The 24,093-nt window shown below is 36.4% G+C and overlaps 1 protein-coding gene and 1 pseudogene across 2 annotated transcripts; both read left to right on the top strand.

Moving 5' to 3' along the window:
* The first annotated feature begins 1,694 nt into the window (after positions 1-1,694).
* Positions 1,695-4,012, top strand: LOC18436231 (L-type lectin-domain containing receptor kinase SIT2 pseudogene; annotated as a pseudogene). The gene has a single exon (XR_016039742.1). The product of XR_016039742.1 is annotated as an L-type lectin-domain containing receptor kinase SIT2 pseudogene (transcript).
* An 11,599-nt stretch (positions 4,013-15,611) lies between these two features.
* LOC18436232 (L-type lectin-domain containing receptor kinase SIT2) lies at positions 15,612-18,393 on the top strand. Its single transcript, XM_006846254.4, has one exon. The coding sequence runs from the start codon at positions 16,237-16,239 to the stop codon at positions 18,220-18,222; it is 1,986 nt and encodes a 661-aa protein (XP_006846317.1). The 5' UTR covers positions 15,612-16,236; the 3' UTR covers positions 18,223-18,393.
* Positions 18,394-24,093: the final 5,700 nt, after the last annotated feature.

Below are 24,093 nucleotides of genomic sequence, written 5' to 3'. Positions count from 1 at the left end.
AGATAGCTTCAGCCCACTTAGAAAAATAATTTATAGTTAGAACAAAAGCATGCCCTGCTGAAGAAGTCAGGGCCAAAGACATCCATTCCTCATTTAACAAACAACCAAGAGGTTATGTATAAGTCTTGTCAATTCTTTATAAACCATGAAAGCCGAAATTATTGACATGTAAAATTTTAGATCTGAAATCCATCTTCGTAGTACCCAACCCAAATTTTGAATCCACTGTAGCATCCGAACGATCTTGCAGTAGAGATTGAGACCCTACTATTGGTCAGCCAGGAATGTAGACCCCTAAGTCAAGAGATGTGGTTAGGGCAATTCACGGCTTAGATAATCTTCCACAGAAGCCAGCAAAAGACTTCATGTTTTCAACACAGAGTCAACATAAAGTAAGACATAGATCAATGCAACGACTTGGTATTCTATGAATAATGCCCTAGAGAAAATGATACTGAGTTACATTCAAATTACTTGTCAGGACAAATCGTCCCACTACTGTTTGCTGGTTTTGGCGATCTGGTTGGATATTTAAAATAAAAAATAAAAAGATATTATATAAAATCTTGAAAAATAAAGAATATATTTGTAGGGAATTTTTTAATGCTTTTTAACATTAAAGAAAAGAATGGAATGCGTTTTGCCTATAAATATTTATTTTTATATTTTTTATCTTTTTTTTAAAATATAAAAAATATCCCTAGGCACATATTGATTATTTAATTTTTTTTTTCCACTAATTTTCATCTTCATTTGGATGTGTGTTGTTTAATCCTGCTTTAAATATATCTTTCATATTTTTTCATATTTTTTATTTTAGTTTTTGAACACATTTTTGACCAGCCAGGCAATGGCGAGGTTAGGCGCGTTGAACCGTCTAGTTTACCAGTTAATCTAAAGTGGCCCTTGGCCGGTTTTTTAGGCCGGTTCGATTTTTCAAACACTGTTACTTGCAACTTGCATTATCATCATCCTAAGAGCTTTTTAGTTAACAATTTATGGTCGTCTAGACGAATCCTGATCCGCCATTCAGCTATCTATCAATAATCATGACATTACTTGTAATTTGCATCTACCACTAAATTGTGGTGATCGTTTTTGGAGAATGGCTCATCTCCACTGCCCATTACTGCAACGGTGCGATTTCCATAAGGTTGCAACCTTAAAAAATTCAATTAAGGCGCACCTCCAAATTTTATCATTAACATGTAATTTTGGTGTAAAAAAGTCTTAGGACTATCTAATAATCGATTTTCATATCTAATTAGAAATTTCAAACTAAAAAATGGTTAAAATCAATTTTTTTATAACCATATGAAAATCTTGAAAATGGACAATCTAGATAATGTATTGCAAGATGTACTATTTATGCAACTCAATATCTTTTTTTTATATATATTCACATATCTCGATGTTGAGATGATCAATTAGAAGGTTGAAAAGCATTAAAACAACCTTTTTCGATGGATTTTTTAGGTGCATCTGTAATTCTACATTTTAGAGTTGCAACCTTATATAAACTTTTTCCTTACTGCAAAAGGACGGTCAGGATGAAAGTAACACTAGAATTTTGTCTATAGTATGGTTTTCCCATAAAATAACTACACTCACAATGCTACAGGGCTGGTTAACATCAAAAGGAAAGCGGAAGGAGAGATACGGCGGCGGATACACAAAGATCATCATTAGACTGCAATCCAATCCCTTCCTCATTTCTTCCACAAATGACCATATGAATCCATGTATTCCACATACTGGTTTCCTTTTTCCTAAAAAAACAAAACCAATAAATCTTCCTTCCCCTGCTTCTCTAAGAGAAGCAGAAAAGAAAGAAAATGTTGCTCCAAGCTGTGCTCCTCATTCTTGCACCCAACCTCTCTGCCTCATATGAGACTGGCTTCAACTACTCAAGCTTCCATGGAGCAAACTTGAGCTTAAATGGTGTCTCAGAGGTCACACCTAGTGGAGCATTACAGCTGAGCCAATATTCTCAACAAGTGATAGGTCGTGCTTTCTACCCCAACCTCTTGTAATTCAAGAACTCCTCATCGGGCAATGCTTTCTCTTTCTCAACAGCTTTCGTATTTGTTATCGAGGCTGCCAATGTCATCGCATCTGGTGGTTTTGCATTTGCTATCTCTCCTTCTACTAAGCTTGAAGGAGGCCAAAGCACGCAGTACCTCGGTCTTGGTTGCATCACAGGCAATGATGACCCCAAAAACCAAGTTTTTGGAGTCGAATTTGACACTTACAAGAGCGTAGATTTAGGAGACATCGATGATAACCATGTGGGTATTGACCTGAACAGCGTGAAGTCTAACGTATCCGCTTCTGCGGCTTATTACACTACAAAGAATCATGAGACTTCCAAACATGGCATAAATCTCAAGAGTGGAGACCCAATTCAGGTATGGATAGAATATGATGGCATAGAGAAGATGCTGAATGTAACTCTACCTCCTATTCAAATAGCTGGAAGAACCAGTCCCCCCTTTGATTTCTTCCGGGGTTGATCTCTCCCCAATCCTTCAAGAGTTCATGTATGTGGGTTTCTCTGAAGCACAGGCGTGTTTTTAACCTGCCATTACATTCTGGGTTGGAGCTTTGCAATAAATGGCAGGGCTCGAGACTTAGATCTCTCTCACCTTCCTTGGTACGCAAAACCCAAATCATCTAGAGGGATTTCTATGGCTTCTATGATTGGCATAATTCTATCTTCTATAATCCTAGCCATGGCAATTATATCAGGGATTGTATACCTTGTTAAAAGGCAAAGGGATGAGGAGATCGTGGAAGAGTGGGAGTTGGAGTATGGGCCACATAGGTTCTCATACAAGGAGCTATGTGATGCCACCAAGAATTTCAGAGAGGATGGGCTGGTGGGATCTGGGGGCTTCGGCAAGGTTTATAGGGGAGTGATGCCAAGCTCTGGGATGCAAATTGCAGTGAAATGCAATGCAAACAATTCTGGGGTAGGGTTAAGAGACCTCTTATCAGAGATCTCCATCATTGGGAGACTACGACACAGGAACCTGTTACCACTACTTGGATGGTGCAAGTGGAAAACAGAGCTCCTCATAGTCTATGAGTACATGCCCTATGGTAGCCTCGACAAACACCTGTTCGATGAAAGCACCCCACTTTTAAACTGGGAGCAGCGGTACCACATCCTTAAAGGTGTCGTCTCAGCATTGCTCTACCTACACGAACAATGGGAACAAGTGATAGTACCCAGACGTGAAGGCTAGCAACATTTTGTTAGACACAGATATGAACAGTCGATTAGGGGACTTTGGGCTAGCACGGTTATGTGATCATGGAACCAACATGCACACGACACACGTGGTGGGATCACTTGGCTACGTTGCACCTGAGGTGTCCCGTACTGGCAAGTACACCACTTACTCTGATGTCTTTTTGTGCGGCATTGTGTTGCTCGAGGTGGCTTGCGAGCGTAGGCCAGTCGACGTGAGGAGGTTGCCAGAAGAAATGATTTTGGTGGACTGCGTGTGGAAGTGCTTCAGTGAAGGAAAGCTCTTGAATGTTGCTGACCCTAGGCTTAAGGGTGGATTTGTGGAAGAAGAGATGGAAATGGTCTTAATGCTAGGATTGATGTGCTTTTACCCAGTGCCTGGTGCAAGGCCTAGCATGAGGCAAGTGTGCCAATATTTGGATGGTGATATTCCTTTCCCTAAAAATACATTGCCTAATGACATTTTGGTCAACATAAACGGAAAGAATGACTGCTTTGAAGCCCATATTTCTGCTCATGATGATTTCTATTTGAGCTCTTCTGCAGGGACTGAGTTTTTACTCTCAGGAGGCCGGTGATGGATCACCGTTTTAAACATAAACATACTCGTTGTTTTTCTTCTTCTATCTTGGTGTGTAACAGAAATGTGAACTTCCTTTTTGTTTTTCTTCCTCGATCTTTTGTCATTTTTTAGTGGATATTGGTAATGTTCATAAGTATTGAGATTAAAAAGTTTAGAAGAACAGGGTTCAAGGGCTACATAACCTACAAGAGTCAAATGGTTTGCTCAGTCGTGCCATTCATTTTATACCTCATCTAGCATTTGCATATCCAAATGTTTGTTAAACCAATTTCTTTTTTGCAATATATTTTTCTTTTGCCTGTTTCTTGTGTGGGCATTTGTCTGTGTTCTCTTCAACATTTTCATATCACGTCATTGCATCACTCCATATTAAAATCCTCTCATATCATCTTCATCTCTTTCGCGTCTTCATCTCACCTCATTCGTTTGTCCATATTAAAACTGGCTCTCTCCTTCATCAAGTCACATTATTTCTCCATCAAGTCACATTATTTCTCCATCAAGTCTATATTAAAACCGGCTTTCTCCTTAAACAAATACCATTCGTATGATCCAAATCGCTCATATCATCTATATGGTTCAAGTCTCTCACGCCTAGACCCACTTTCTCATTTATGCATCCTCCTACACTAGCACATTTTCTAGCAGTTAAGTAGATTCTTCAGTATCTCATGATACATAGTCTTATGATATAAGAATCTTATCAGCTAGTTCATCTTATTTGCTAGTTCTTTTGAGTTATACGCTTTTCAGATGGGAATGGTGTCAAAACACTCACTGTTCAATCATTGATTTTTGCATCGATCTTGGTTATAATTGTTTATCTTGGAATGCTAATAAACAATCGAGTGTGGCTCGTTCAAGTGCTGAAGCTGAATACCGATCTATGGCATCTACTGCTGCAGAATTGACATGGCTTTCTTTGATTCTTTAGGACATTAAGATGTCACTTCCTTGGCTACCAACACTTTCACCAACACTTTTTTGTGATAATACTTATGTTATCTGCATGTCTTGCATGCTAGACTAAAACACATTGATTTAGACTATCATTTTATATGTGAAAAGGTGTTCTTTGATTACATGTCACTCAATTTGTTTACTCTTGTAATCAAGTGGATAGTATCTTCTCCAAGCTACTACCTGAGATATTTTTTGAGATTATGTATTCAAACTCAGATTGCAGATATGCCTCCCCAACTAAGTTTGAGGGTGAGATAAAAACAAAATTTAAGAATCCTATTTTTTGGAAAGGCTAAAATAGAAATATTGCTCTTTCCTATTTAAAGAATGTAATATGATAAGAAATTGTATATTGCATGTAACAATATAGGAAAATGTCTATTATACTATTGTATCACCATTATATATACAATGAAAGAACCACTACAGTGTTTGCGTAGGGCACAATTATTTTTTTAAAATTCCTCTCTCTCTCTCTCTATAAATTTCTGTAGTTTAATCAGCCTCTCATTGACTCACAGGGCCTCACCCTTATATAAACTTTTTCCTTTTTTAAAATATTGTTATTTTATTTTGCAATTCCATGTATTATATTATTATTTATCCATTATTGTCAGGCCCACCCAATATAATTATGTTGGTTTTAGCCAGTGTAGGAAATCAAACCAAAACGGTTAATCGGACATAGGGGCGGCAGCGGTTACAGCGTACTAATCGGTAAACCGGCTGGTTTAACCTATCTAATCGAGCAAGTCTTGGGTGGGTGGTAAAAAAAAGGGTTAAAAAACAAATAAAAACTACAAAAATATCTAATATAATGTGAAACATATATTTAAAGCATGATTAAACAAAATACATCCAAATGAAGTTAAAAATTAATGAAAAAAAATGAATTTTAAATAATCGATTTTCAAATCTTTGTCAAAATGATGAAAAACGTTAAAAAATATATTTAAAATAAAATCTCTTATATTTTGATATTTTTGAATTATTTTTTAAATACCTAAACGGTTCACCAAAATCGGCCAAAACTGAAACCAGTCAAATGACCAGTTCCGTCTAATGGAGCAGTTAACATTTGAGCCCCCTAATTTTTCACGCACTGGTTCTAGCCTTGAATAAACTCTCTCACATTTGTAAGGTTGAGCTCTTGGAATTTTATTCTTTAAAGTATTGGTGTATGGTTGAAATCGTTGTCTTCATTGTGAAGTTTGCCGAGTCCTTTGAATTTTATTCTTTAAATTATTGGTGTATGGTGAAATCGTTTTCTTTGTTGTGGAAGTTAGCGTCATAGGATGTGAACCTTGACTTAGCAAACTAATCAAATCCCCATTCCTTTTCTAGTTCATTTTGTGTCCACTAGACCCAAGGGATATCGAAGAAATTTCTCAACAAAGACTAATAGCAAAACATCACAATCTAAAGGCACATAAAAGTGTCTGACTTCTAGGAAAAAAAGAAACTGTTAGGTTTATGTGGCCTTTAAAGGTTTTATGAGAGCTTGTATAGGAATTGTATATAATGAATCATAAACTCAGTGGAAGTATGGTCCTCTTGTAGATCATATTAAGAAAATACAATTTACCGGTACTCGGACTTGGCTTGACGTGCTAAGCCAGCAGAGTTGGAAAAACCAAGTTACCTGGGCATAGAGATGAAACTGATAAAGGTTTAATAGGTTAGCCCTTGATGAGGTCGGAGTATGCCTGGATGAGAGTCGAGAGACTGTGTGACCATTGTGTATGATGAATACTCTATAGAGATATGACTAGAACTTCATCATTGTATCATCACATAGCATGTACATAGATAGTCGTACTGAGATAGTAATCCACAATTTAGGGTGAATCTTGTATATGTTCGAAAGATTACCCCTACGCACCATAGAGTTATGGTTGCATCATAGTTTGCCTTTAGAGGAGAATCTAAAATATACATACTAGGATTACATCTCTTAGCCCATTGATTGAGTTTGACGATCCAATCATGAGCCCATGCAGTGGAATGTGGGCATAAGAACTGTTGGGTCAGTTTGAAAAAGCTAGTTTGGATTGTGATCCACAGTTGAAGGTAGAGTGCTTATATGCATTGATTAAATCCTAGATCTATTCAGATCCGATTCCCATCAAAATTAATTTAATTTAATTAATTTTATGTTATTTGATTTTTTAGAATGTTTGTTTGAATTTTTATGAATCATCTGATATTTTAATTTTTATCATTTGCATTTATAAATCAAGATAAATTCATTTTTAAATAAGTTTGAAAAATCTAAAAATCAATTTTTATTGTTTGTAAAAATATGTGGGACTCTCCATAATTATTGGAGCCCATTTAAATCACATGGGACAATTGGCAGCCTATGAGTGGTCACCAAAGGTTGGCAAGCCCCACCCATAGGGGATTGTCTTTTCTTGCTAAATATTGTAAGATGCATCTCATGCTAGCTGGATTTCTTTTTGTGGAAAGAGGCCTACTTGCAATAAAGGAATGAACTATGTGGTTTTAGAAAATCTTGAGAATCAAGAATGTTTGATTGATAAATAAAGAATGAATATTTATTATTAGATAAAGTAAATATATGTTTTCTTTATTTAACATATTTGATATGAATAGGTTTAGGAATGGGAGGACATGGTCCTAGCACATTTTTTAGCATCTTGATGGTAGATCTAGAGAATTGATGACTCACATCTCTCATCCCATGAGTCTCCTTAGATCGACAGTCAAGATTTACTCCTATGATTTTATAACAAACCCTAATGAATGAAAAATTTATAAAGCAGATCATTCTCCTCCCTTGTCTTTACATCTCTTACTTACTCTCTCTTCTCTCTCTAATATAAAATCTCTCTCTCTCTAGCCTCTCTAAGGGACATGCCTCACATAATGTTGGGTTTGGTGATAGCTAAATCATCATACCCATATATTTTTTTCTAGAAAATTATGGGTATTATAGTAAACAGAAAATAGACTTTTTTGGAAAGCAAAAAAATGAGATCTATATAATAGAGTGAAGGAAGATATAATATCCATCATTTAAGGGTCACCCCTTAGGGGGTTGTAGGAATGAATCTTCAATATGAAGATGAGTCTCCGAGAGAGAGAGACATAGCCTCCGAGAGAGAGGCGGTATTCTCATGAGTTTTGAGTTGGTTAACTTCAATTTCTAGAGAGAAAATATATCTATATTGCTCTCGAGGTTATCTTTCCGGTAGCGGCATTGCGATGGGAAAGAGGTTGATCGACGATGTTGCTCGGTCAGGACAGTGAGTTTATAAGGGAAAATTAGTGATGGTGTTTTACCGATGTTTAGAGATAGGCATTATCTCTTATAACTCAAAACTGTAATCTTCATTGTGATAGTGGATTTCTAGTTGCCAAGGCCGTAGATGTAGCCCTACGGGGTGAACCACGTAAATCATGCATTGTTGTGGTGCGCTTTTTACGTTTGCTTTATTTCTCGCAACTCGATTTATAGTTGTATTCATCTACTTCGCATGTGGCTAATTGAGTACACGATCTTGGGTGGGATCCTGGTATTTGGGATTCCCGGTTCTACAAGCTAAGGGATTCTCGAGAACCCTACACATAAGTTACTCTCTCTCTCTCTCTCTCTCTCTCTCTCTCTCTCTCTAAGAAACCTAAGGGGCCATGCCCCACCTTAGCCTACCTCTCTCGCTCTCACAAACAATCCTAAGGGGGGCACACCAAAGCTAGGCTAGATTGAGCTTGAATTTCTCTCATGGGTTCTAGATTTTAGTTTTGTGATTTTGTGGGCAGAAAATAGATCATCCCTAGCTAGTAGTTTTCTCTCTCCTTTATTGATTTCTATCTCTTATAAGGATCAAGCCAAGGGGCTTGAATTAGGCCTAAGCATTGAGACTTTAAGTGGGTGGTTCTAGATTGGGATCTATGTGCATTGTTTAGGTTTTGACATAAGAAGAGAAATCAATAGACTGAAGATCTCGAGCACTATCAGAAGGAGGAGACTCGGCGTGGGGTGTACTAAGCCCGATTGAGGTAGTCTCCAGCACCCATTTTTATTTCTTCTATATTTATTTATGATATCTTTTTTTTCCAAACATAGGTTGTGGCTTTTATTTGTTAATGAAAATGTGGTTTTGAATGGCTTCAAGTACTTCATATTCTATTGTATTATTTTTTCTTACTTTATTTGAAGTTGTTGTATTGTAAAAGGATTTCTTGTGAATGATCTAGACCATGAAGAAAAGAAAAGAATTGAAAAATAAAGAAACAAATTATTATATACTTCATACTCCGGCAAGATTCCACGAGTCATTCTTTCATAAACAACACGATATTTTTTTATTTACAATGAGGTTCTAATTTACCACTAGAAATTTTAGAGAAAGAAGGAATTGCAGATAGAATAAGAAACATCAAGCACATAATAATAGAGAGGAGACAGACTTTGATCATTCAATTTAATACCTCTCTATGTCGAGAAAACCATCTTTTAACCTAAAGAGAGCAATTTCAGGGGTTACAAAAGTAGGCCCTTAATTTTTACTTAGTCAAAAAAGGACCGGAAGGAGGCTGTGTTAGCAATTTCGGTGTCTAAGGTTGTTTCCTATGATTCAAGGATCATTTTCTATGCCTTCAGAATTAAGAGAAAATGTTAATTTCAAACTAAATGTTTACACCCATGGTTCTTAGAGTCGGTCGGGTCGACTTTGCCTCGCCTTACTGCCGAGGCCAAGTAGGCCCGAGTCAATGGTGCATGTTACTTTCCACCCATGAATGAACATGACAGTAATCGCTGAAACTCACCCATGAAAGCTGATTTCGTGGATAAAACTCGGTTTTCAAAATATAGAAAGTTTCTTCAACTGAAACATGGAAATTTTGAATCGATTGTGATGGATTATTAAAACTTTTCTGTTTTTTATCAACAATCTAATTTCTATGATACGATTGGGGTTCATAAAAAACCAAATCAAACAGAGCTGCTATATTATTACTATGTTAAACCTTTACAATTCGTCATAAAGAAAAATGAAATAGGCACTTTTAAAGAAGATGATTCCACCTCCTGGACCGTACCTTTGACTTCCAACTTTGTTCTAATTTTCAATATAAAGATAGTAAACAAAAACACAGTAAAGTAGTAAACTATGATTCCACTTCCTGGACCATGAGTTTGCTTAGTGGAATTTATAATGAAAAATTGCCTCACAGCAAGAAACAAATAGTAAAAAGAAGCAAATAGCAGGAACCTGAATACAACAATGGGTGGGGAGCTTTAGAATATAAAATAATCACTGAACTTACCTTAATTAGCCCACCATAAATCCTCCAAATCCACCAAAATTGCCCTAAATAGTGATATTAAATTGGGAAGTGCTACCGATGATAATACCTGGTCACTTGAGCTGATTAATTTTAGTAAGAGGCTTTTCTTCCTGTTCCTTCTCGCAAAAGCATATAAAACCTCAAGAATACAGTTTGTGAACGTCTGTCTGTTTTGCAAATTGTGAATGTTGTGGCGTTTGGATACAATATTATCACACTTATTCCACTGCACCATTAGAAGTCGACTGTGATGTAATTTGTATTGGACTCGGACATGGGAATGTCTTATGTGATCATGTACAACGATAATGGTCATGTGTCATAGGTAGTACTTACTTGTTGGGTGAGTGTGGTCGTTAAAGGCTTTACAGAGTGTTTGTAATGAAATGATATAGTGGAATATAAAATTATTGGGAGTGTAGTCCCTCGTGGATCATACTAAGCAAACGATGTTTGCTGTTATCGGATTGTGTTTGACTGTTTAAGCCAGTCGATTGGAAAAAACTATATTACCTGGGCATAAAGTATAAACTGATAAGGGTTCTAATGGGTTATCCCTTGATGAGGTCGAAGTACGCCTGGATGAGTGAGTCGATGGACTGTGTGACCCTTGTGTGTGATGAAAGCCTTCAAAGGCGGGGTCAAAGCATCATCCATGTACCATCACACGACATGCATATTGATAAACCATTTCGGAAAAGAAAACCACCTTTTAGGGTGAAGCGTATACATGTGCAAGAGATACTCATATGCGCCATAGGAGCTATGGCCGCATCAAGTCTAAGTGAATTTGGCGTGTCTCTATGGGAGAACCTGTAATCCACAAATTGGGATTACGACCCATTAGCTCATCAACCAGACTTTGATGACCCACTAATGAGCTCCTACATGGACTGTGGGTCATAAGAAATACTGAATCGGTTGATAAAGCAAGTATAGACTGTAGTATACAATTGAAGGTGGAGTGCCTTATATTATTTATTCCTAGACCATATGGATCTTTATCCTATAATAAATTTAATTTTGTTTATTTATTGATGATCTGATTTTAGAATTATTATTTGAATTTTTCTAGATCTATGGATATTTTATTTATAAAATTTGGATTTATAAAAATGAAGGTATTGATTTTTAATATTTTAAATATTCAAATTAATTCTAAATACTTTATTGATTTTTAAATATTTAAAAATAACATTGATAGCTCATTGTGCACATGAGCCCACCATGCCCTGAATTGGTGGGGGGCACCAAAGCCATGGGTGGCACGCCCCAATTTTTGGAGGCTTCTTATTCTCATGGGGTGGTACACCCCACTTTTAGGAGGTTTTCTATTTTTTATGGGATAAGTAGTTAAAGAAGATTTGAGTGAATTTTTTAAAAAACTTGAGAAGGCTTGTACATATTTTTGGATAAAACACAAAATTATGATTAGTATTATTTTATTTAATTTATATTGATGGGATAATGGTCAAAGCAAAAAGGGGGATAAAGGTTCTAGGACCTTCCATAATGTTAATGACCCATCTACAAAATAGATGACTCAAATTTCTCAAACCACAGGTCACCCAAGATCAATGGTTCATATTCAATCTCACAAGAAGAGGCAAGCCAAAGAAAATCCTAATCTTGTTGAAAGCCTATAACAAGATATTGTCTCTACCCAAAATTTCTACACCTTATCTCTAATACTTAATTCTCATCTTTCTCTCTCATATCCCACAAAGAGGCAAGCCCCACTTAGAATTTATCTCTCTCTCTCACTTAAGAAAAATTTATTTATCTCATGAAAGCCCGAAAGGGGGCATATCGCACTTTCCTATATTTGAAATCTCTCTCTCCCACATAATGAAAAAACCTAAGGGTTTAGACGACAAGGTTCTTCTCTCCCATCTCTCAACTATGGATTTATGGCTAAGGGTTTTAAGGTATAGCAAAAAGAGAATCCATCTCTGTCAAATTAGGTTGCTATGGGAATTCACTTAGGATTTGAGTTTTTGATCAAAGGGGTTTATTCTATTGGAGTAGTTTGGCCTAAACTTGCTTTCCTGATGTTTTATTGGAGTGGCTTGGCCTAAACTTGTTTTCCCGATGCTCTATTGGACTGGCTTGACCTAAACTTGTTTTCCCAGTTGAGATTGAAGGTTGATCATTGATCACGTGCCATCGGATGGTAGTGACTACGTGTGGGGTATAATAAGTCCGGTTGATGTAATCTACGAGACTTTTTTTTTGTTTCTTGTTATATTTAATTGTATTGATTTTATGTTCCCAAGCATAAGAATTGTGGATATTTTCTTTGTTTAAAAAAAAATTAGCTTAATGGCATCAAGGTTTTTAATATCTTGGATTCGTTAGTTTTATTTTCTTTGAAGCAAGAGTTATTGTAATAAGACTACTTGTAAGTGATATTTGTCAAATGAAAAGAAAAAAAAAAAGAAAATGGGTGAAAAGAAGAAAAATAAAAAATTATATTATCCGGCAAGATCGCATTAGTATTTCTTTCATTCCCATTAGAGTCAATGTCACCATTTTCTCTCTTTTCATAGGATCAAAGAAAATCACTAAATTTGCTAATGTTCTCTCTCTCTCTCTCTCTCTCTCTCTCTCTCTCACACACACACACAATGAGCATACTGAATATCCCCCATCAATCTAAAAAACCTAATCTTTGATCACATTAATTTCCCACAAGAAAACAAATGAACCATAGTGATTCACTGCTGAAATTTCTACAAAATAATTCCAGTAAAAATAGTCACAAGTGTTCCCAGTGTAGAAAAAGACAGATGCACAACACTGGAAAAATCCGCTCCTCAATTAGTATCACAATGTCATACTAGCCCAAGCCTCCCAACCAAATAGAAAGAAGAAGAGCAACAAAAATGACATGGAAGAAACCTTGAATTCAAAGATAAAAAATGGGGTACACAAAGGCATTACAATCTTGATACCCAAGATTAACTTTAAAATATGTCACCCAATTTTTTCACCACACATCTCTCTAAAATAGAGCTTTTTTACAACCATATTTACTACAAAAACTACTGATTTGCAGCAACTACTAACCACTTAGCAATTTTATAACTTCCTACAACACAAACTTACAAGTACAACCTGACTACATCACTCATAATAAAATAACATAAAAACTAATATACTTTCTAAAAAATATACTTTAACAATTTTAACGCTCTCTGTTAAAGTGATTTTCTAAAAAGGAGACCATGCATTCGCGATCATCTCCAACATTTCCCAAAATTGAAAATCCGGCCATTGAGCAGGCCACCAAAGTGATTCTCAAATTCCACCAAGTAGGGTTGCATAGCCCATCCTAGAATTGAGGTAACATTGGGAATATAATCCCTTTTTAATCCATGAATGATAAGTCACTTCATTCATGCTTCCAAATAGGTTCTTTCACATCAATGGGAGATCTCCAAACAAAAATTATATTTCTTAAGACAAAGATTCTAATTCTTAAGAAGAATTGGGAAATAAAAAAACCGCATTGAGTTGAGTTCCCAACTCAACATTAAAACCATTAGACCTTCCACCGAATCCATCTTAAAAATAATAATTGATCTTCTTAACCAAGGGAGTCAAGACCACATAACTACCACCCTTGTAGCCCTCTGATACCATGTAGAGAAAGATAGATGCTAAAACACCGGAACAATCAGCTTCTTAATTCGTGTAACAATGTCACACTAGCCCAAGACTTTCAACCAAATAGAAAGAAGAAGGACAACCAACATTAGGTGGAAGAAAACCTTCAATTCAAAGATGGAAAATGGGATACACAAAGGCATTACAATCTTGATACCCAATATTAACCTTAAAATATCTGACCAAATTCTCTCATCACACACCTCACTTAATAGAGGTTTTTTACAACCATAGTTACTACATAAACTACCTATTTGCAACAACAACTACTAACCACTTAATAGTTTCATAACATTTTGCTACACAAACTTACAAGTACAACTCTTAATAAAATAACATAAAAACTAATATACTTTCTAGATAATACACTTGAACAATTTTAACACCTAAGGCATCATTTAAAGCAAACCGCACTGTAAAAGTAAAAGAAGATAAAAGAACCACCCAAGAAGTACACATAAAGATAAATCTAGAGAGAGAGAGAGAGAGGGGAACTTATAGATCGAAAGAGGAAGAAAGGCTGACCTTCGACTCCCAGAGCGGAAGACTCCAAGTCTAAACCAATAAATGTAGCCAATAGAAGGAGTGAGGTCAAGTAAGCAGCCAATAGTAGGAGTGAGGTCAAGTAAGCAGTTGAAGATGGAGTCCATGGAGTCCTCAAGTCCAAACCAATAAATGTAGCCATTAGATGGAGTACGTTCAAGTAAGCAATGAAACCAATAAATGTTGCCATTAGAAGGAGTCAGGTCAAGTAAGCAGTTGAAGATGAGGAGAAGCCAAAAATCTGATTTGAATCTCTTTCTAATTCGAAATGGAACCACCGAGGCTCTTAGTTGTAGGCCCTTTGCCTCTTTTTGGGAAAAAGCCGTACAATTCAAAGGGGAAGAGAGATGGGGTGCTCAAAAATCGAAAATCAAATTTTAAAATTCATATCCTTAGTTTTTAAGAATGTTTTTTATTTTTGAATTAAAAGTAAAAAAATATCTTTCTCTTTAGGCTTTGAGCTCCATTAATGTGAGGATAATGAGGGTAAAAAGGCACTTCACGAATGATTCTAACTTGAACTTATGTTTTTTGGTGTTGTTAAGTAAAAAAAATCCCTTTTATAAATCATGAAAGAAGAAATTATTGACGTGTAAATTTTAGATTTAAAATCTATCTTAACAGTATCCGAATTTCGAATCCACCATACCATCCGAATGACACTACGGTGGAGATTGAGACCTGCTTAGCCAGGAATTGGGACCCCTGAGTCAATAGATGTGGTTAGGGCAATTCACGACTTATATAATCTTCCACACAAGCAGACGAAAGACTCGATAGTCATCCACAAAAGTGGTCCTAAAGCAATACATGAGACTCCTTCAATTGTTCATTCATACAACCTGGCATTCTATGAAGAACGCCGTAGAGAAAAATGTTAATACGTCTCAATCAAATTAATGGGCTTTGTTATTACTTGCCAGCCTTCCGACAAATCCGCCGGTTCAATTTGGAACCGGCCCCTATTTTAACTAATTTTGATAATCTGGCAAGGTATTTTGAAAAAAAATTTAAAATTATGATATAAAATCTCAAAAAATAAAGACTTTATTTGTAATGCATTTTTTGAATGTTTTTTAACATTTTGGAAAATATTGGAATATGTTTTGGCCATAAATATTTATTTTTACATTTTTCATCTTTTTACAAACATTTCAAAAATATCTTTAGGCACAAAACGATTTTTTAAAATCTATTTTTTCACTAATTTTCAGCTTTATTTGGATATACTTTGTTTAATTATGCTTTAAATATACTTTTCATAGTTGTTTAGATGTGTTTTGTATTTTTTTATTTTTTAACATTTTTTTGACCGGCCAAGACTTACCCGATTAGACCGGTTGAACCAGCCGGTTTACCAATTAATTGGAACCGGCCCTTGGCCTGTTCAATGTTTTGAACATTGTTACTTGCAATTTGCATTATCATCAGCCTCAAGGTCCTTTCGTAAACTATTTGGGATCGGCTACATGAATCTTGATCCACCACTCAGCTCAAAGACAATACTATTACTTGCCATTTGCATCTACCACTAAATTGTGGTGATGATTTTTTAGAGAATGGCTCATCTCCACCATCCATTACTCCAAAAGGACGGTTTGGATGAAAGTAACACTAGAATTTTGATATATTAAGCTTTCCCCTTAAAATCATTACACTCAAAATGCTACACTCCTGGTTAACATCAAAAGAAAACCTAAAGGAGAGATAGGGCGGCGGCGGTTACACAAAATCATCATGTGACTGCAATCCAATTCCTTCCTCGTTTCTTCCACGAATGACCATATCAATCCATCAAGAATGCGGCCCCCTTTTACTATCCAGGTCTTCCCCACCCTGCTTTTCTTTTTCCTAATTAAACACCAATAAATCTTGCTTTCCCTGCTTCTCTAAGCAGAAGAGAGATAAAATGTTGCTCCACGCTTTACTTCTTTTTCTTGTTATCAATCCCTCTGCCTCATATGAAATCGCCTTCAATTACACAAGCTTCCATGGAGCAAACTTGAGCTTAAATGGCGTTTCAGAGATCACACCTAGTGGAGCACTGCAAGTAACAAACCGTTCACAACAAGTATTCGGCCATGCTTTCTACCCCAACCTCTTGCAGCTCAAGAACTCCTCATCAGGAAATGCTTTTTCTTTCTCAACAGCTTTTGTATTTGTTATTTCTCTTCCCATTGTCACTGCAGCCGGTGGTCTTGCATTTGTTATCTCTCCTTCTACTAAGCTCGAAGGATGCCGAAGCCAAGAGTTCCTCGGACTCTTTGGCCTCACAGGCAATGGTGACCCCAAAAACCAAGTTTTTGCAGTTGAATTCGATCCCTACAAGAACATAGATTTAGAAGACATTGATGATAACCATGTGGGCATTGACCTGAACAGCTTGAGGTCTAATGTATCCACTTCTGCGGCTTATTACACTACAAAGGATCATAAGACTTCCAAACATAGTATAAATCTCAAGAGTGGAGACCCAATTCTGGTATGGATAGAATATGATGGCATAGAGAAGTTGCTGAATGTAACTCTATCTCCTATTCAAATAGCTGGAAGAACCAGCCAACCTTTGATTTCTTCCAAGATTGATCTCTCACCAATCCTACAAGAGTTCATGTATGTGGGTTTCTCTGCAAGCACAGGAGAATTTACAAGTTTCTATTGCATTCTGGAATGGAGCTTTGCGATAAATGGGAGGGCTCGAGATTTAGATCTCTCTCACCTTCCTCTGTACCCGAAACCCAAATCATCTAGGGGGATTTCCATGGCTCATAAGATTGAGATAATTCTATCTTCTATAGTCCTAGCCATGGCAACTATCTCTGGGATTGTATACGTTGCTAAAAGGAAAAAGGATAAGGAGACCGTCAAAGAATGGGAGTTGGAGTATGGGCCACATAGGTTCTCATACAAGGAGCTATGTGATGCCACCAAGAATTTCAGAGAGGATGGGTTGGTGGGATCTGGAGGCTTCAGCAAGGTTTATAGAGGAGTAATGCCAGACTCTGGGATGCAAATTGCAGTGAAATGTGAGGCAAACAATTCCGAGGAAGGTTTACGAGGCTTCGTATCAGAGATCTCCACCATTGGGAGACTACGACACAGGAACCTGTTGCCACTACTTGGATGGTGCAAGAGAAAAACAGAGCTCTTCATAGTGTATGAGTACATGCCCTATGGTAGCCTAGACAAACACCTATTCGATGAAAGCACCCCAATTTTAAGCTGGGAGCAGCGGTACCATATCCTCAAGGGTGTTGCCTCAGCATTGTTCTACCTACATGAACAATGGGAACATGTGGTAGTACACAGAGACGTGAAGGCTAGTAACATTTTGTTAGACACAGATATGAACAGTCGATTGGGGGACTTTGGGCTAGCACGGTTATGTGATCATGGAACCAACATGCACACGACACACGTGGTGGGATCACTTGGCTACCTTGCACCAGAGGTGTCCTGTACTGGAAACTACACTACTTACTCTGATGTCTTCTCGTATGGCATTGTGTTGCTCGAGGTGTCTTGCGGGCGTAGGCCAGTCGACATGCGGAGGTTGCCAGAAGAAATCATTTTGGTGGACTGGGTGAGGAAGTGCTTTAGTAAGGGAAAGCTCTTGGATGTTGCTGACCCTAGGCTTAATGGGGCATTTGTGGCTGAAGACATGGCAATGGTGCTAACCCTAGGATTGCTGTGTTCTCACCGAATGCCTGGTGCAAGGCCTAGCATGAGGCAAGTGTGGCATTATTTGGATGGTGATATTCCTTTCCCTAATACATTGCCTAATGACATTGTGGTGAACATGAATGAAAACCATGACTGCTTTCAAGCCCTTAGTGATGAATTCTCTATGAGATCTTCTGTAGGGACTGAGTTTTTACTCTCAGGAGGCCGTTGATGGATCGCCCATTTCAATATAAACTTACACACTCTTTCTTCTTCTATCTCTTATCATTATTGAGTGTGTAAACAGAAATGTAAACTTCTTCTTCTATCTTATCATTATTGTGTGTATACTAGAAATGTTCCTAAGTATTGAGATTAAGCAGTTTGGAAGAATTGGGTTCAAGGGCTGCATAACCTACAACTAAGAGTCAAATGGTTTCCTCAGTCGTGGCATTCATTTTATACCTCATGGTAATCTAGTATTTGCATAGGCAATGTTTGTTAAACCAATTTATTATTTCTTTTATCTGTTTCTTGTGTGGGCATTTGTCTGTGAGTGGTAAAGCTTGACTCAAGGTATTGTTTTCCTTCCTCATATTTTATCTATTATTATTATTTTTTCCCCCTTCCCTTCTCTTTAATATCCTCATCTCACATTATTACTTTCTCGTTTATGCATGCTCTTAAAATTGTACAATTTCAGACATTTAATCAGATTCTTCGGTATCTTTAGTTAAGTGGATTCTTCGTTATCTCAGTGATACACAGTCTCATGTTATAAGGATCTTATCTGTTAGTTCTTTTGAATTATACGTCTTCTTAGATGCTGACTGAGCTAGGTGTCATAGTACTCTCTATTAAACTATTGGTTTTTGTACCTATTTTGGTTCCCAACTGTATATCTTGAAATGCTAAGAAACATTCGAGTGCACCTCATTCAAGTGCTAAATCTGAATACCGAACTATAACATCCACTGTTGTAGAATACTAATGACTTTTTTCTAATCTAACATTTTGCCCATTTTCAAAACTTTCTTAAAATGTTTTAAAAAACGAATGAGTCAGATCAACCAACCTGAAATTATGATATCATTATGTCTCGATTAATAGTACATATCCAAGATCTGAGATGCTAGCTTGTACAAGAGAAAAACATTAATAAGTTGAGGAATCCTAGGTAAAACCCCTTTTCAAACTTTTCTTGTTTTCAATAAAACCTACGAATTAAAACCCACAACTAGAGAAACCTTAGTGGTTGTCACACCCCAAGAATTTACAATACTGATATTCCTGAGATGTGACAATCAAAACATATATACATCTCTTTTTAGGACAAATTTACAATGGCGAATTATTACAAAGTAACAAAAGAAAGTTTAAGCACAACTACAATATCTTCCAGAGTTGATCCTGACGAGAACTCAAAATGAAACTGCAGTTATCCTGAAAAAAAATGTTTACCATAGTTTGATGCGTTTGGCTACTCAGTAAGTGATCAACATAATCCAAAAAATAATCATAGTTGAAAGATATCAATATTTTCAAAAAAGGACATCTATTAACAGAAATGTATCAACAGTTTCACTTTAAAAAAATGCATAATTAAGTATAATTCAAATAATTGAAATGCGTAAAATATTTTAACGACAGTGCATAATTTCAAAAGATTTCACAAAATACCTTGCTGGCGTCCCAAGTAGGTCACCTATATACCCCATTAGCGTCCTAATGGGTCCACTTAATCCCTATCGGCGTCCCAGATAGGTCCACTTAATCCCTGCAGGTCCACTTATACCTCACCGGCGTACCAGATGAGTCCACTTAATCCCTACCAGTGTACCGGATAGGTCCACTTAAACCTCACCGAACCGGATGAGTCCACTTGCATACTTAAAGTATTTCTAAATTTCTTTAAACATTCGAAAGCAGCAATATCATATACTAAACATATCACTGTAATTATTAATATGAATTTCACTGAAATTATTAATAACAGTCACTTTTAATAAAATTTAAAAAATAACCAGTCAAATATTTTGGGCTCAAATTTAGAAAGGTAACAGTTCGTAAAGACATTCTAGCATAATTGCCAATCTAATATGTATAGAAAAACTCTTATAGAAATTCAAGAATACAAAATTATCACAATTTATGGGATGTCAATTCGCAAATAAACATTTCATAAACAATGCTATAATCAGTTGCAAAAATATCTGTTTTCAAATAATAAGGCAGTCATTTGCATATGAAATTTACAACGTCTAAATATTCAAAAACAGTAGAAAGAAATCTCACAATTTTACTAAAAGCAAAAATTATCACATTTATTTCTAATAATTTACAGCATTTAAAATATTTTTACAATAGATAAAATATCACCATTTTTACTAAAAAGATTATTTTTCGAGACAATGAGATCGCTTACATTAACTCCGAAATTGGGGGAGCATCAGTTCCATCCCTCACAAAAACATCGGTACTTTCTTCAGAGACTCGATGTGAATGAAGAATCTTTTCCAGGGAAAGAAAGCATATAAAATCAACTTAACAGGAATTGTGATTTACAAGAGCAAATGAAAGTAGTGTATGCAAAAGTTACCTTGCATACCAAATCGACAACCTCCTTCTTTTTCACATCCCCAATCTTCTTTTAAAGGAAGCACATATTTATCATTACCTAAACATAAACAGTAACTATGCTAGAGAGAGAGAGAGAGAGTGTGTGTGTGTCGAATAAAATAGAAACACCTCAGATGCAAGGTATTTTACAAACAAGATAAGAGGAGTGTTAACATAAAGTTTTAAGATGGTGGACCTAAGGTCCACCCAAATAAAATTGAACCCTCAAGTATATTAACAATAATATCGTTTTATTTATTGTTAATATAAAAGTTGCAATATCTTAACGGTATAAAATTATTATTATTGTTATTATCATTACTAATATATAATTATTATTTTATTTATTTATTTTGTATTTATTTCTGTTAACACCATTAATTTTATTATTATTATTATTAATTTTTTACTTTTTTTTTTTGGTTCCAAAAGTTTTAGGTCGTCACAATCTCCCCCCCTTAAAGAAATTTAGTCCTCTAAATTTTTGTACCTGATTACTGAAAAAGATAGGGATATTTTTCTCTGATATCGTCTTCTCGTTCCAAAGTCGATCCTCTCTTGAATGGTACTGCCATAATATATGGACCAAGGGAATCTCTTTGTTGCACAATACTTGTACCCTTCTATCCAGTGTCAAAATTGGCTTCTCAATGAAGGATAGGTCCTTCTTAATTGGTAAAGGTTCATATTTCAAGATATGGGATGGGTCGGGCTAATACTTTCGTAGTGATGATACATGGAAGACATTATGGACGTTTGCCAATTCGGTTGGTAAGGCAAGTCTATAAGCGACACCTTCGATTCTTTCCAAGATTTCAAATGGTCATATGTAATGTAGGCTCATCTTTCCTTTCTTGTCGAATCTCATAATGCCTTTTATTGGTGAGATCTTTAGGAAAACTCGATCATCTTCCTCAAATTCAAGATCTCTCCGTCGATTATCGACATAACTCTGAGCTGTCCTGAGCCTTTCTCGAATTAATGTTATCTTATATGTGGTTACCTGGACAATTTCTGGTCCTAAAAGCTTTCTTTCACCAACCTCGTCCCAACAGATGGGTGACCAGCATTTCCTTCCATACAGGGCTTCAGATGGCGTCATCTGAATACTGGCTTGGAAGCTATTATTACAAGCAAACTCAATCAAGGGTAAATGGTCATCCCAACTTCCTGTAAAGTCAATGACACAGGCCCTCAGCATATCTTCCAAAGTTTGGATGGTCCTCTCCGATTGTCCATTAGTTTGGGGGTGAAAGGCAGTGCTAAAGGTGAGTCTCGTCTCCATGGTTGACTGTAGCCTAGCCCAAAATTTAGAAGCAAACCGAGGATCCTTGTGCGATACAATACTGATCGGAACTCTATGCAACTGCACTATTTCCTTAATGTACAACTGGGCCAGTCGATCCAAAGTGTACGTCATGCGAATCAGTAGAAAATGGGCCGCTTTGGTCAGCCGGTCCACAATGATCGAAATGCTATCATGTCCTGAATTTGTTCTAGGCAAGCCAGAGGCAAAATTCAAAGAGATGTGCTCCCACTTCCATTCTGGCAAGGGTAAAGGCTGCAACAACCCAGCGGGCCATTGATGCTCAGCTTTTACTTGCTGGCATGTTAGGTACTTAGACACAAATAGTGCTACCTCTTTTTTCATATTATTCCACCAAAAGGTTTTCTTCAGGTCCTAATACATTTTAATACTTCCGAGATGTATCGTATAACGAGAGTGATGTGCTTCTTCCAAGATAGCTTTCTTCACACTCTCATCATTCGGAACACAAACTCGACCTTTGAATCTTAACAAATCCTTATTACATATAGAGAATTCGTCTCTCTTTCTCAGCTTCACCTCTTCTACAATTATTATAAGCTGAGGGTCTTTCTTTTGTGTCGATCGAATCTGTTGGATTAATTGAGGTTCTGCCTTAATGTTGGCAATCATACTTACCACACATTAATGGACGGAGCCAGATGTCAATCCACTATTTTTTCTAACAATCTCATTTCTTGGATCATTAGATGAGCTAAGACTCCCGTAGATTTTCTACTCAGAGCGTCGGCCACAACGTTAGCTTTTCTTGAATGATAATGGATTGTACAATCATAATCTTTTAAGAAATCCATCCATCTTATCTGCCGCATATTTAAATCCTTCCGAGAGAAGAGATATTTCAAGCTCTTATGATCCGTGTATATTTCGAATAGCTCACCATATAGATAATGCCTCCACATTTTCAAAGCGAATAATATTGCAGCCAGCTCCAAGTCATGAATTGGATATTTTTTCACATATTCTTTCAACTATCTGGATGCATATGCCACTATTTTCCCATATTGCATTAATACACAGCCCAAGCCTTTATGTGAAGCATCACTATAAATCACAAATCCCCCACTTCCCTCAGGAATAGTTAAAATAGGTGTTGAAGTTAATCGGTGTTGAAGTTAATCGAACTTTTAGATCTTGAAAACTCTCCTCACATTCACTTTTCCACTCAAATTTGACATTGTTTTGTGTTAATCGAGTCAATGGGGTTGCGATTCGAGAAAATCCTTCTACAAATTTTCTGTAATATCCTGTCAATCCCAAAAAGCTTCGAACTTCAATCACATTACTTGGTTGTTTCCAATTAACAACGACTTCAACCTTTGAAGGATCAACTGATAGACCTTCCTTTGATATGACGTGTCCTAAAAATGTTACTTGTTCAAGCCAAAATTCACATTTACTAAGTTTGGCATACAACTTCTTTTCTCTTAATATTTGCAATACCATTCTTACATGCTGCTCATGTTCCTTCTGATTCTTGGAATAAATTAAAATATCATCGAGGAATACCACAATAAATTTATCCAAAAAGAGCTTAAAGACCCGATTCATCAAATCCATAAATGCAGCCGGTGCATTGGTTAATCCAAAAGGCATGACTAAAATTTATAATGGCCATACCTTGTTCTGAAAGCTGTCTTGGGTACATCTTCACTTTTAATCTTAAGCTGATGGTATCCAGATCTAAGATCAATTTTTTAAAACATTTGTGATCCTTGTAATTGATCAAATAAATCATCAATTTTAGGCAATGAATACTTATTTCTCACTGTCACTTGGTTCAATTGTCTTTAATCGATACACAATCTCATGGTCTCATCTTTCTTTTTAACAAACAATACCGGAGCACCCCAAGGTGACACACTGGGCCTGATAAAACCTTTATCTAATAATTCTTCTAATTGTTGTTTAAGTTCCTTAAGTTCTGCAGGTGCCATTCTATATGGTACCTTAAAAATTGGGGATACCCCTAGCAATAATTCAATAGAGAATTCAATTCCCTTATCAGGCGGTAATCATGGCTATTCTTCAGGGAAAACGTCGGGAAATTCAAGGAATAACCAGAGTGGTATCCAAATTTATCTCTTCCTTCTTATCTTCTTTGATATAGGCAAGAAAGCCTTGACACCCTTTTCGAAGGAGGCGATTAGCTTGAAT

Source organism: Amborella trichopoda, chromosome 8, assembly GCF_054954075.1.
Source record: "Amborella trichopoda isolate Santa Cruz 75 chromosome 8, AtrichopodaSantaCruz75HAP2 v2.0, whole genome shotgun sequence".
Taxonomy (NCBI): Eukaryota; Viridiplantae; Streptophyta; class Magnoliopsida; order Amborellales; family Amborellaceae; genus Amborella; species Amborella trichopoda.
Note: the sequence above shows the minus strand (reverse complement) of the source record. Positions and strands in the feature narration are given on the sequence as shown.

Excerpts from the sequence above, each read along its gene's own strand:
- LOC18436232 (XM_006846254.4), top strand. The coding sequence starts at position 16,237 with ATGTTGCTCCACGCTTTACTTCTTTTTCTTGTTATCAATCCCTCTGCC.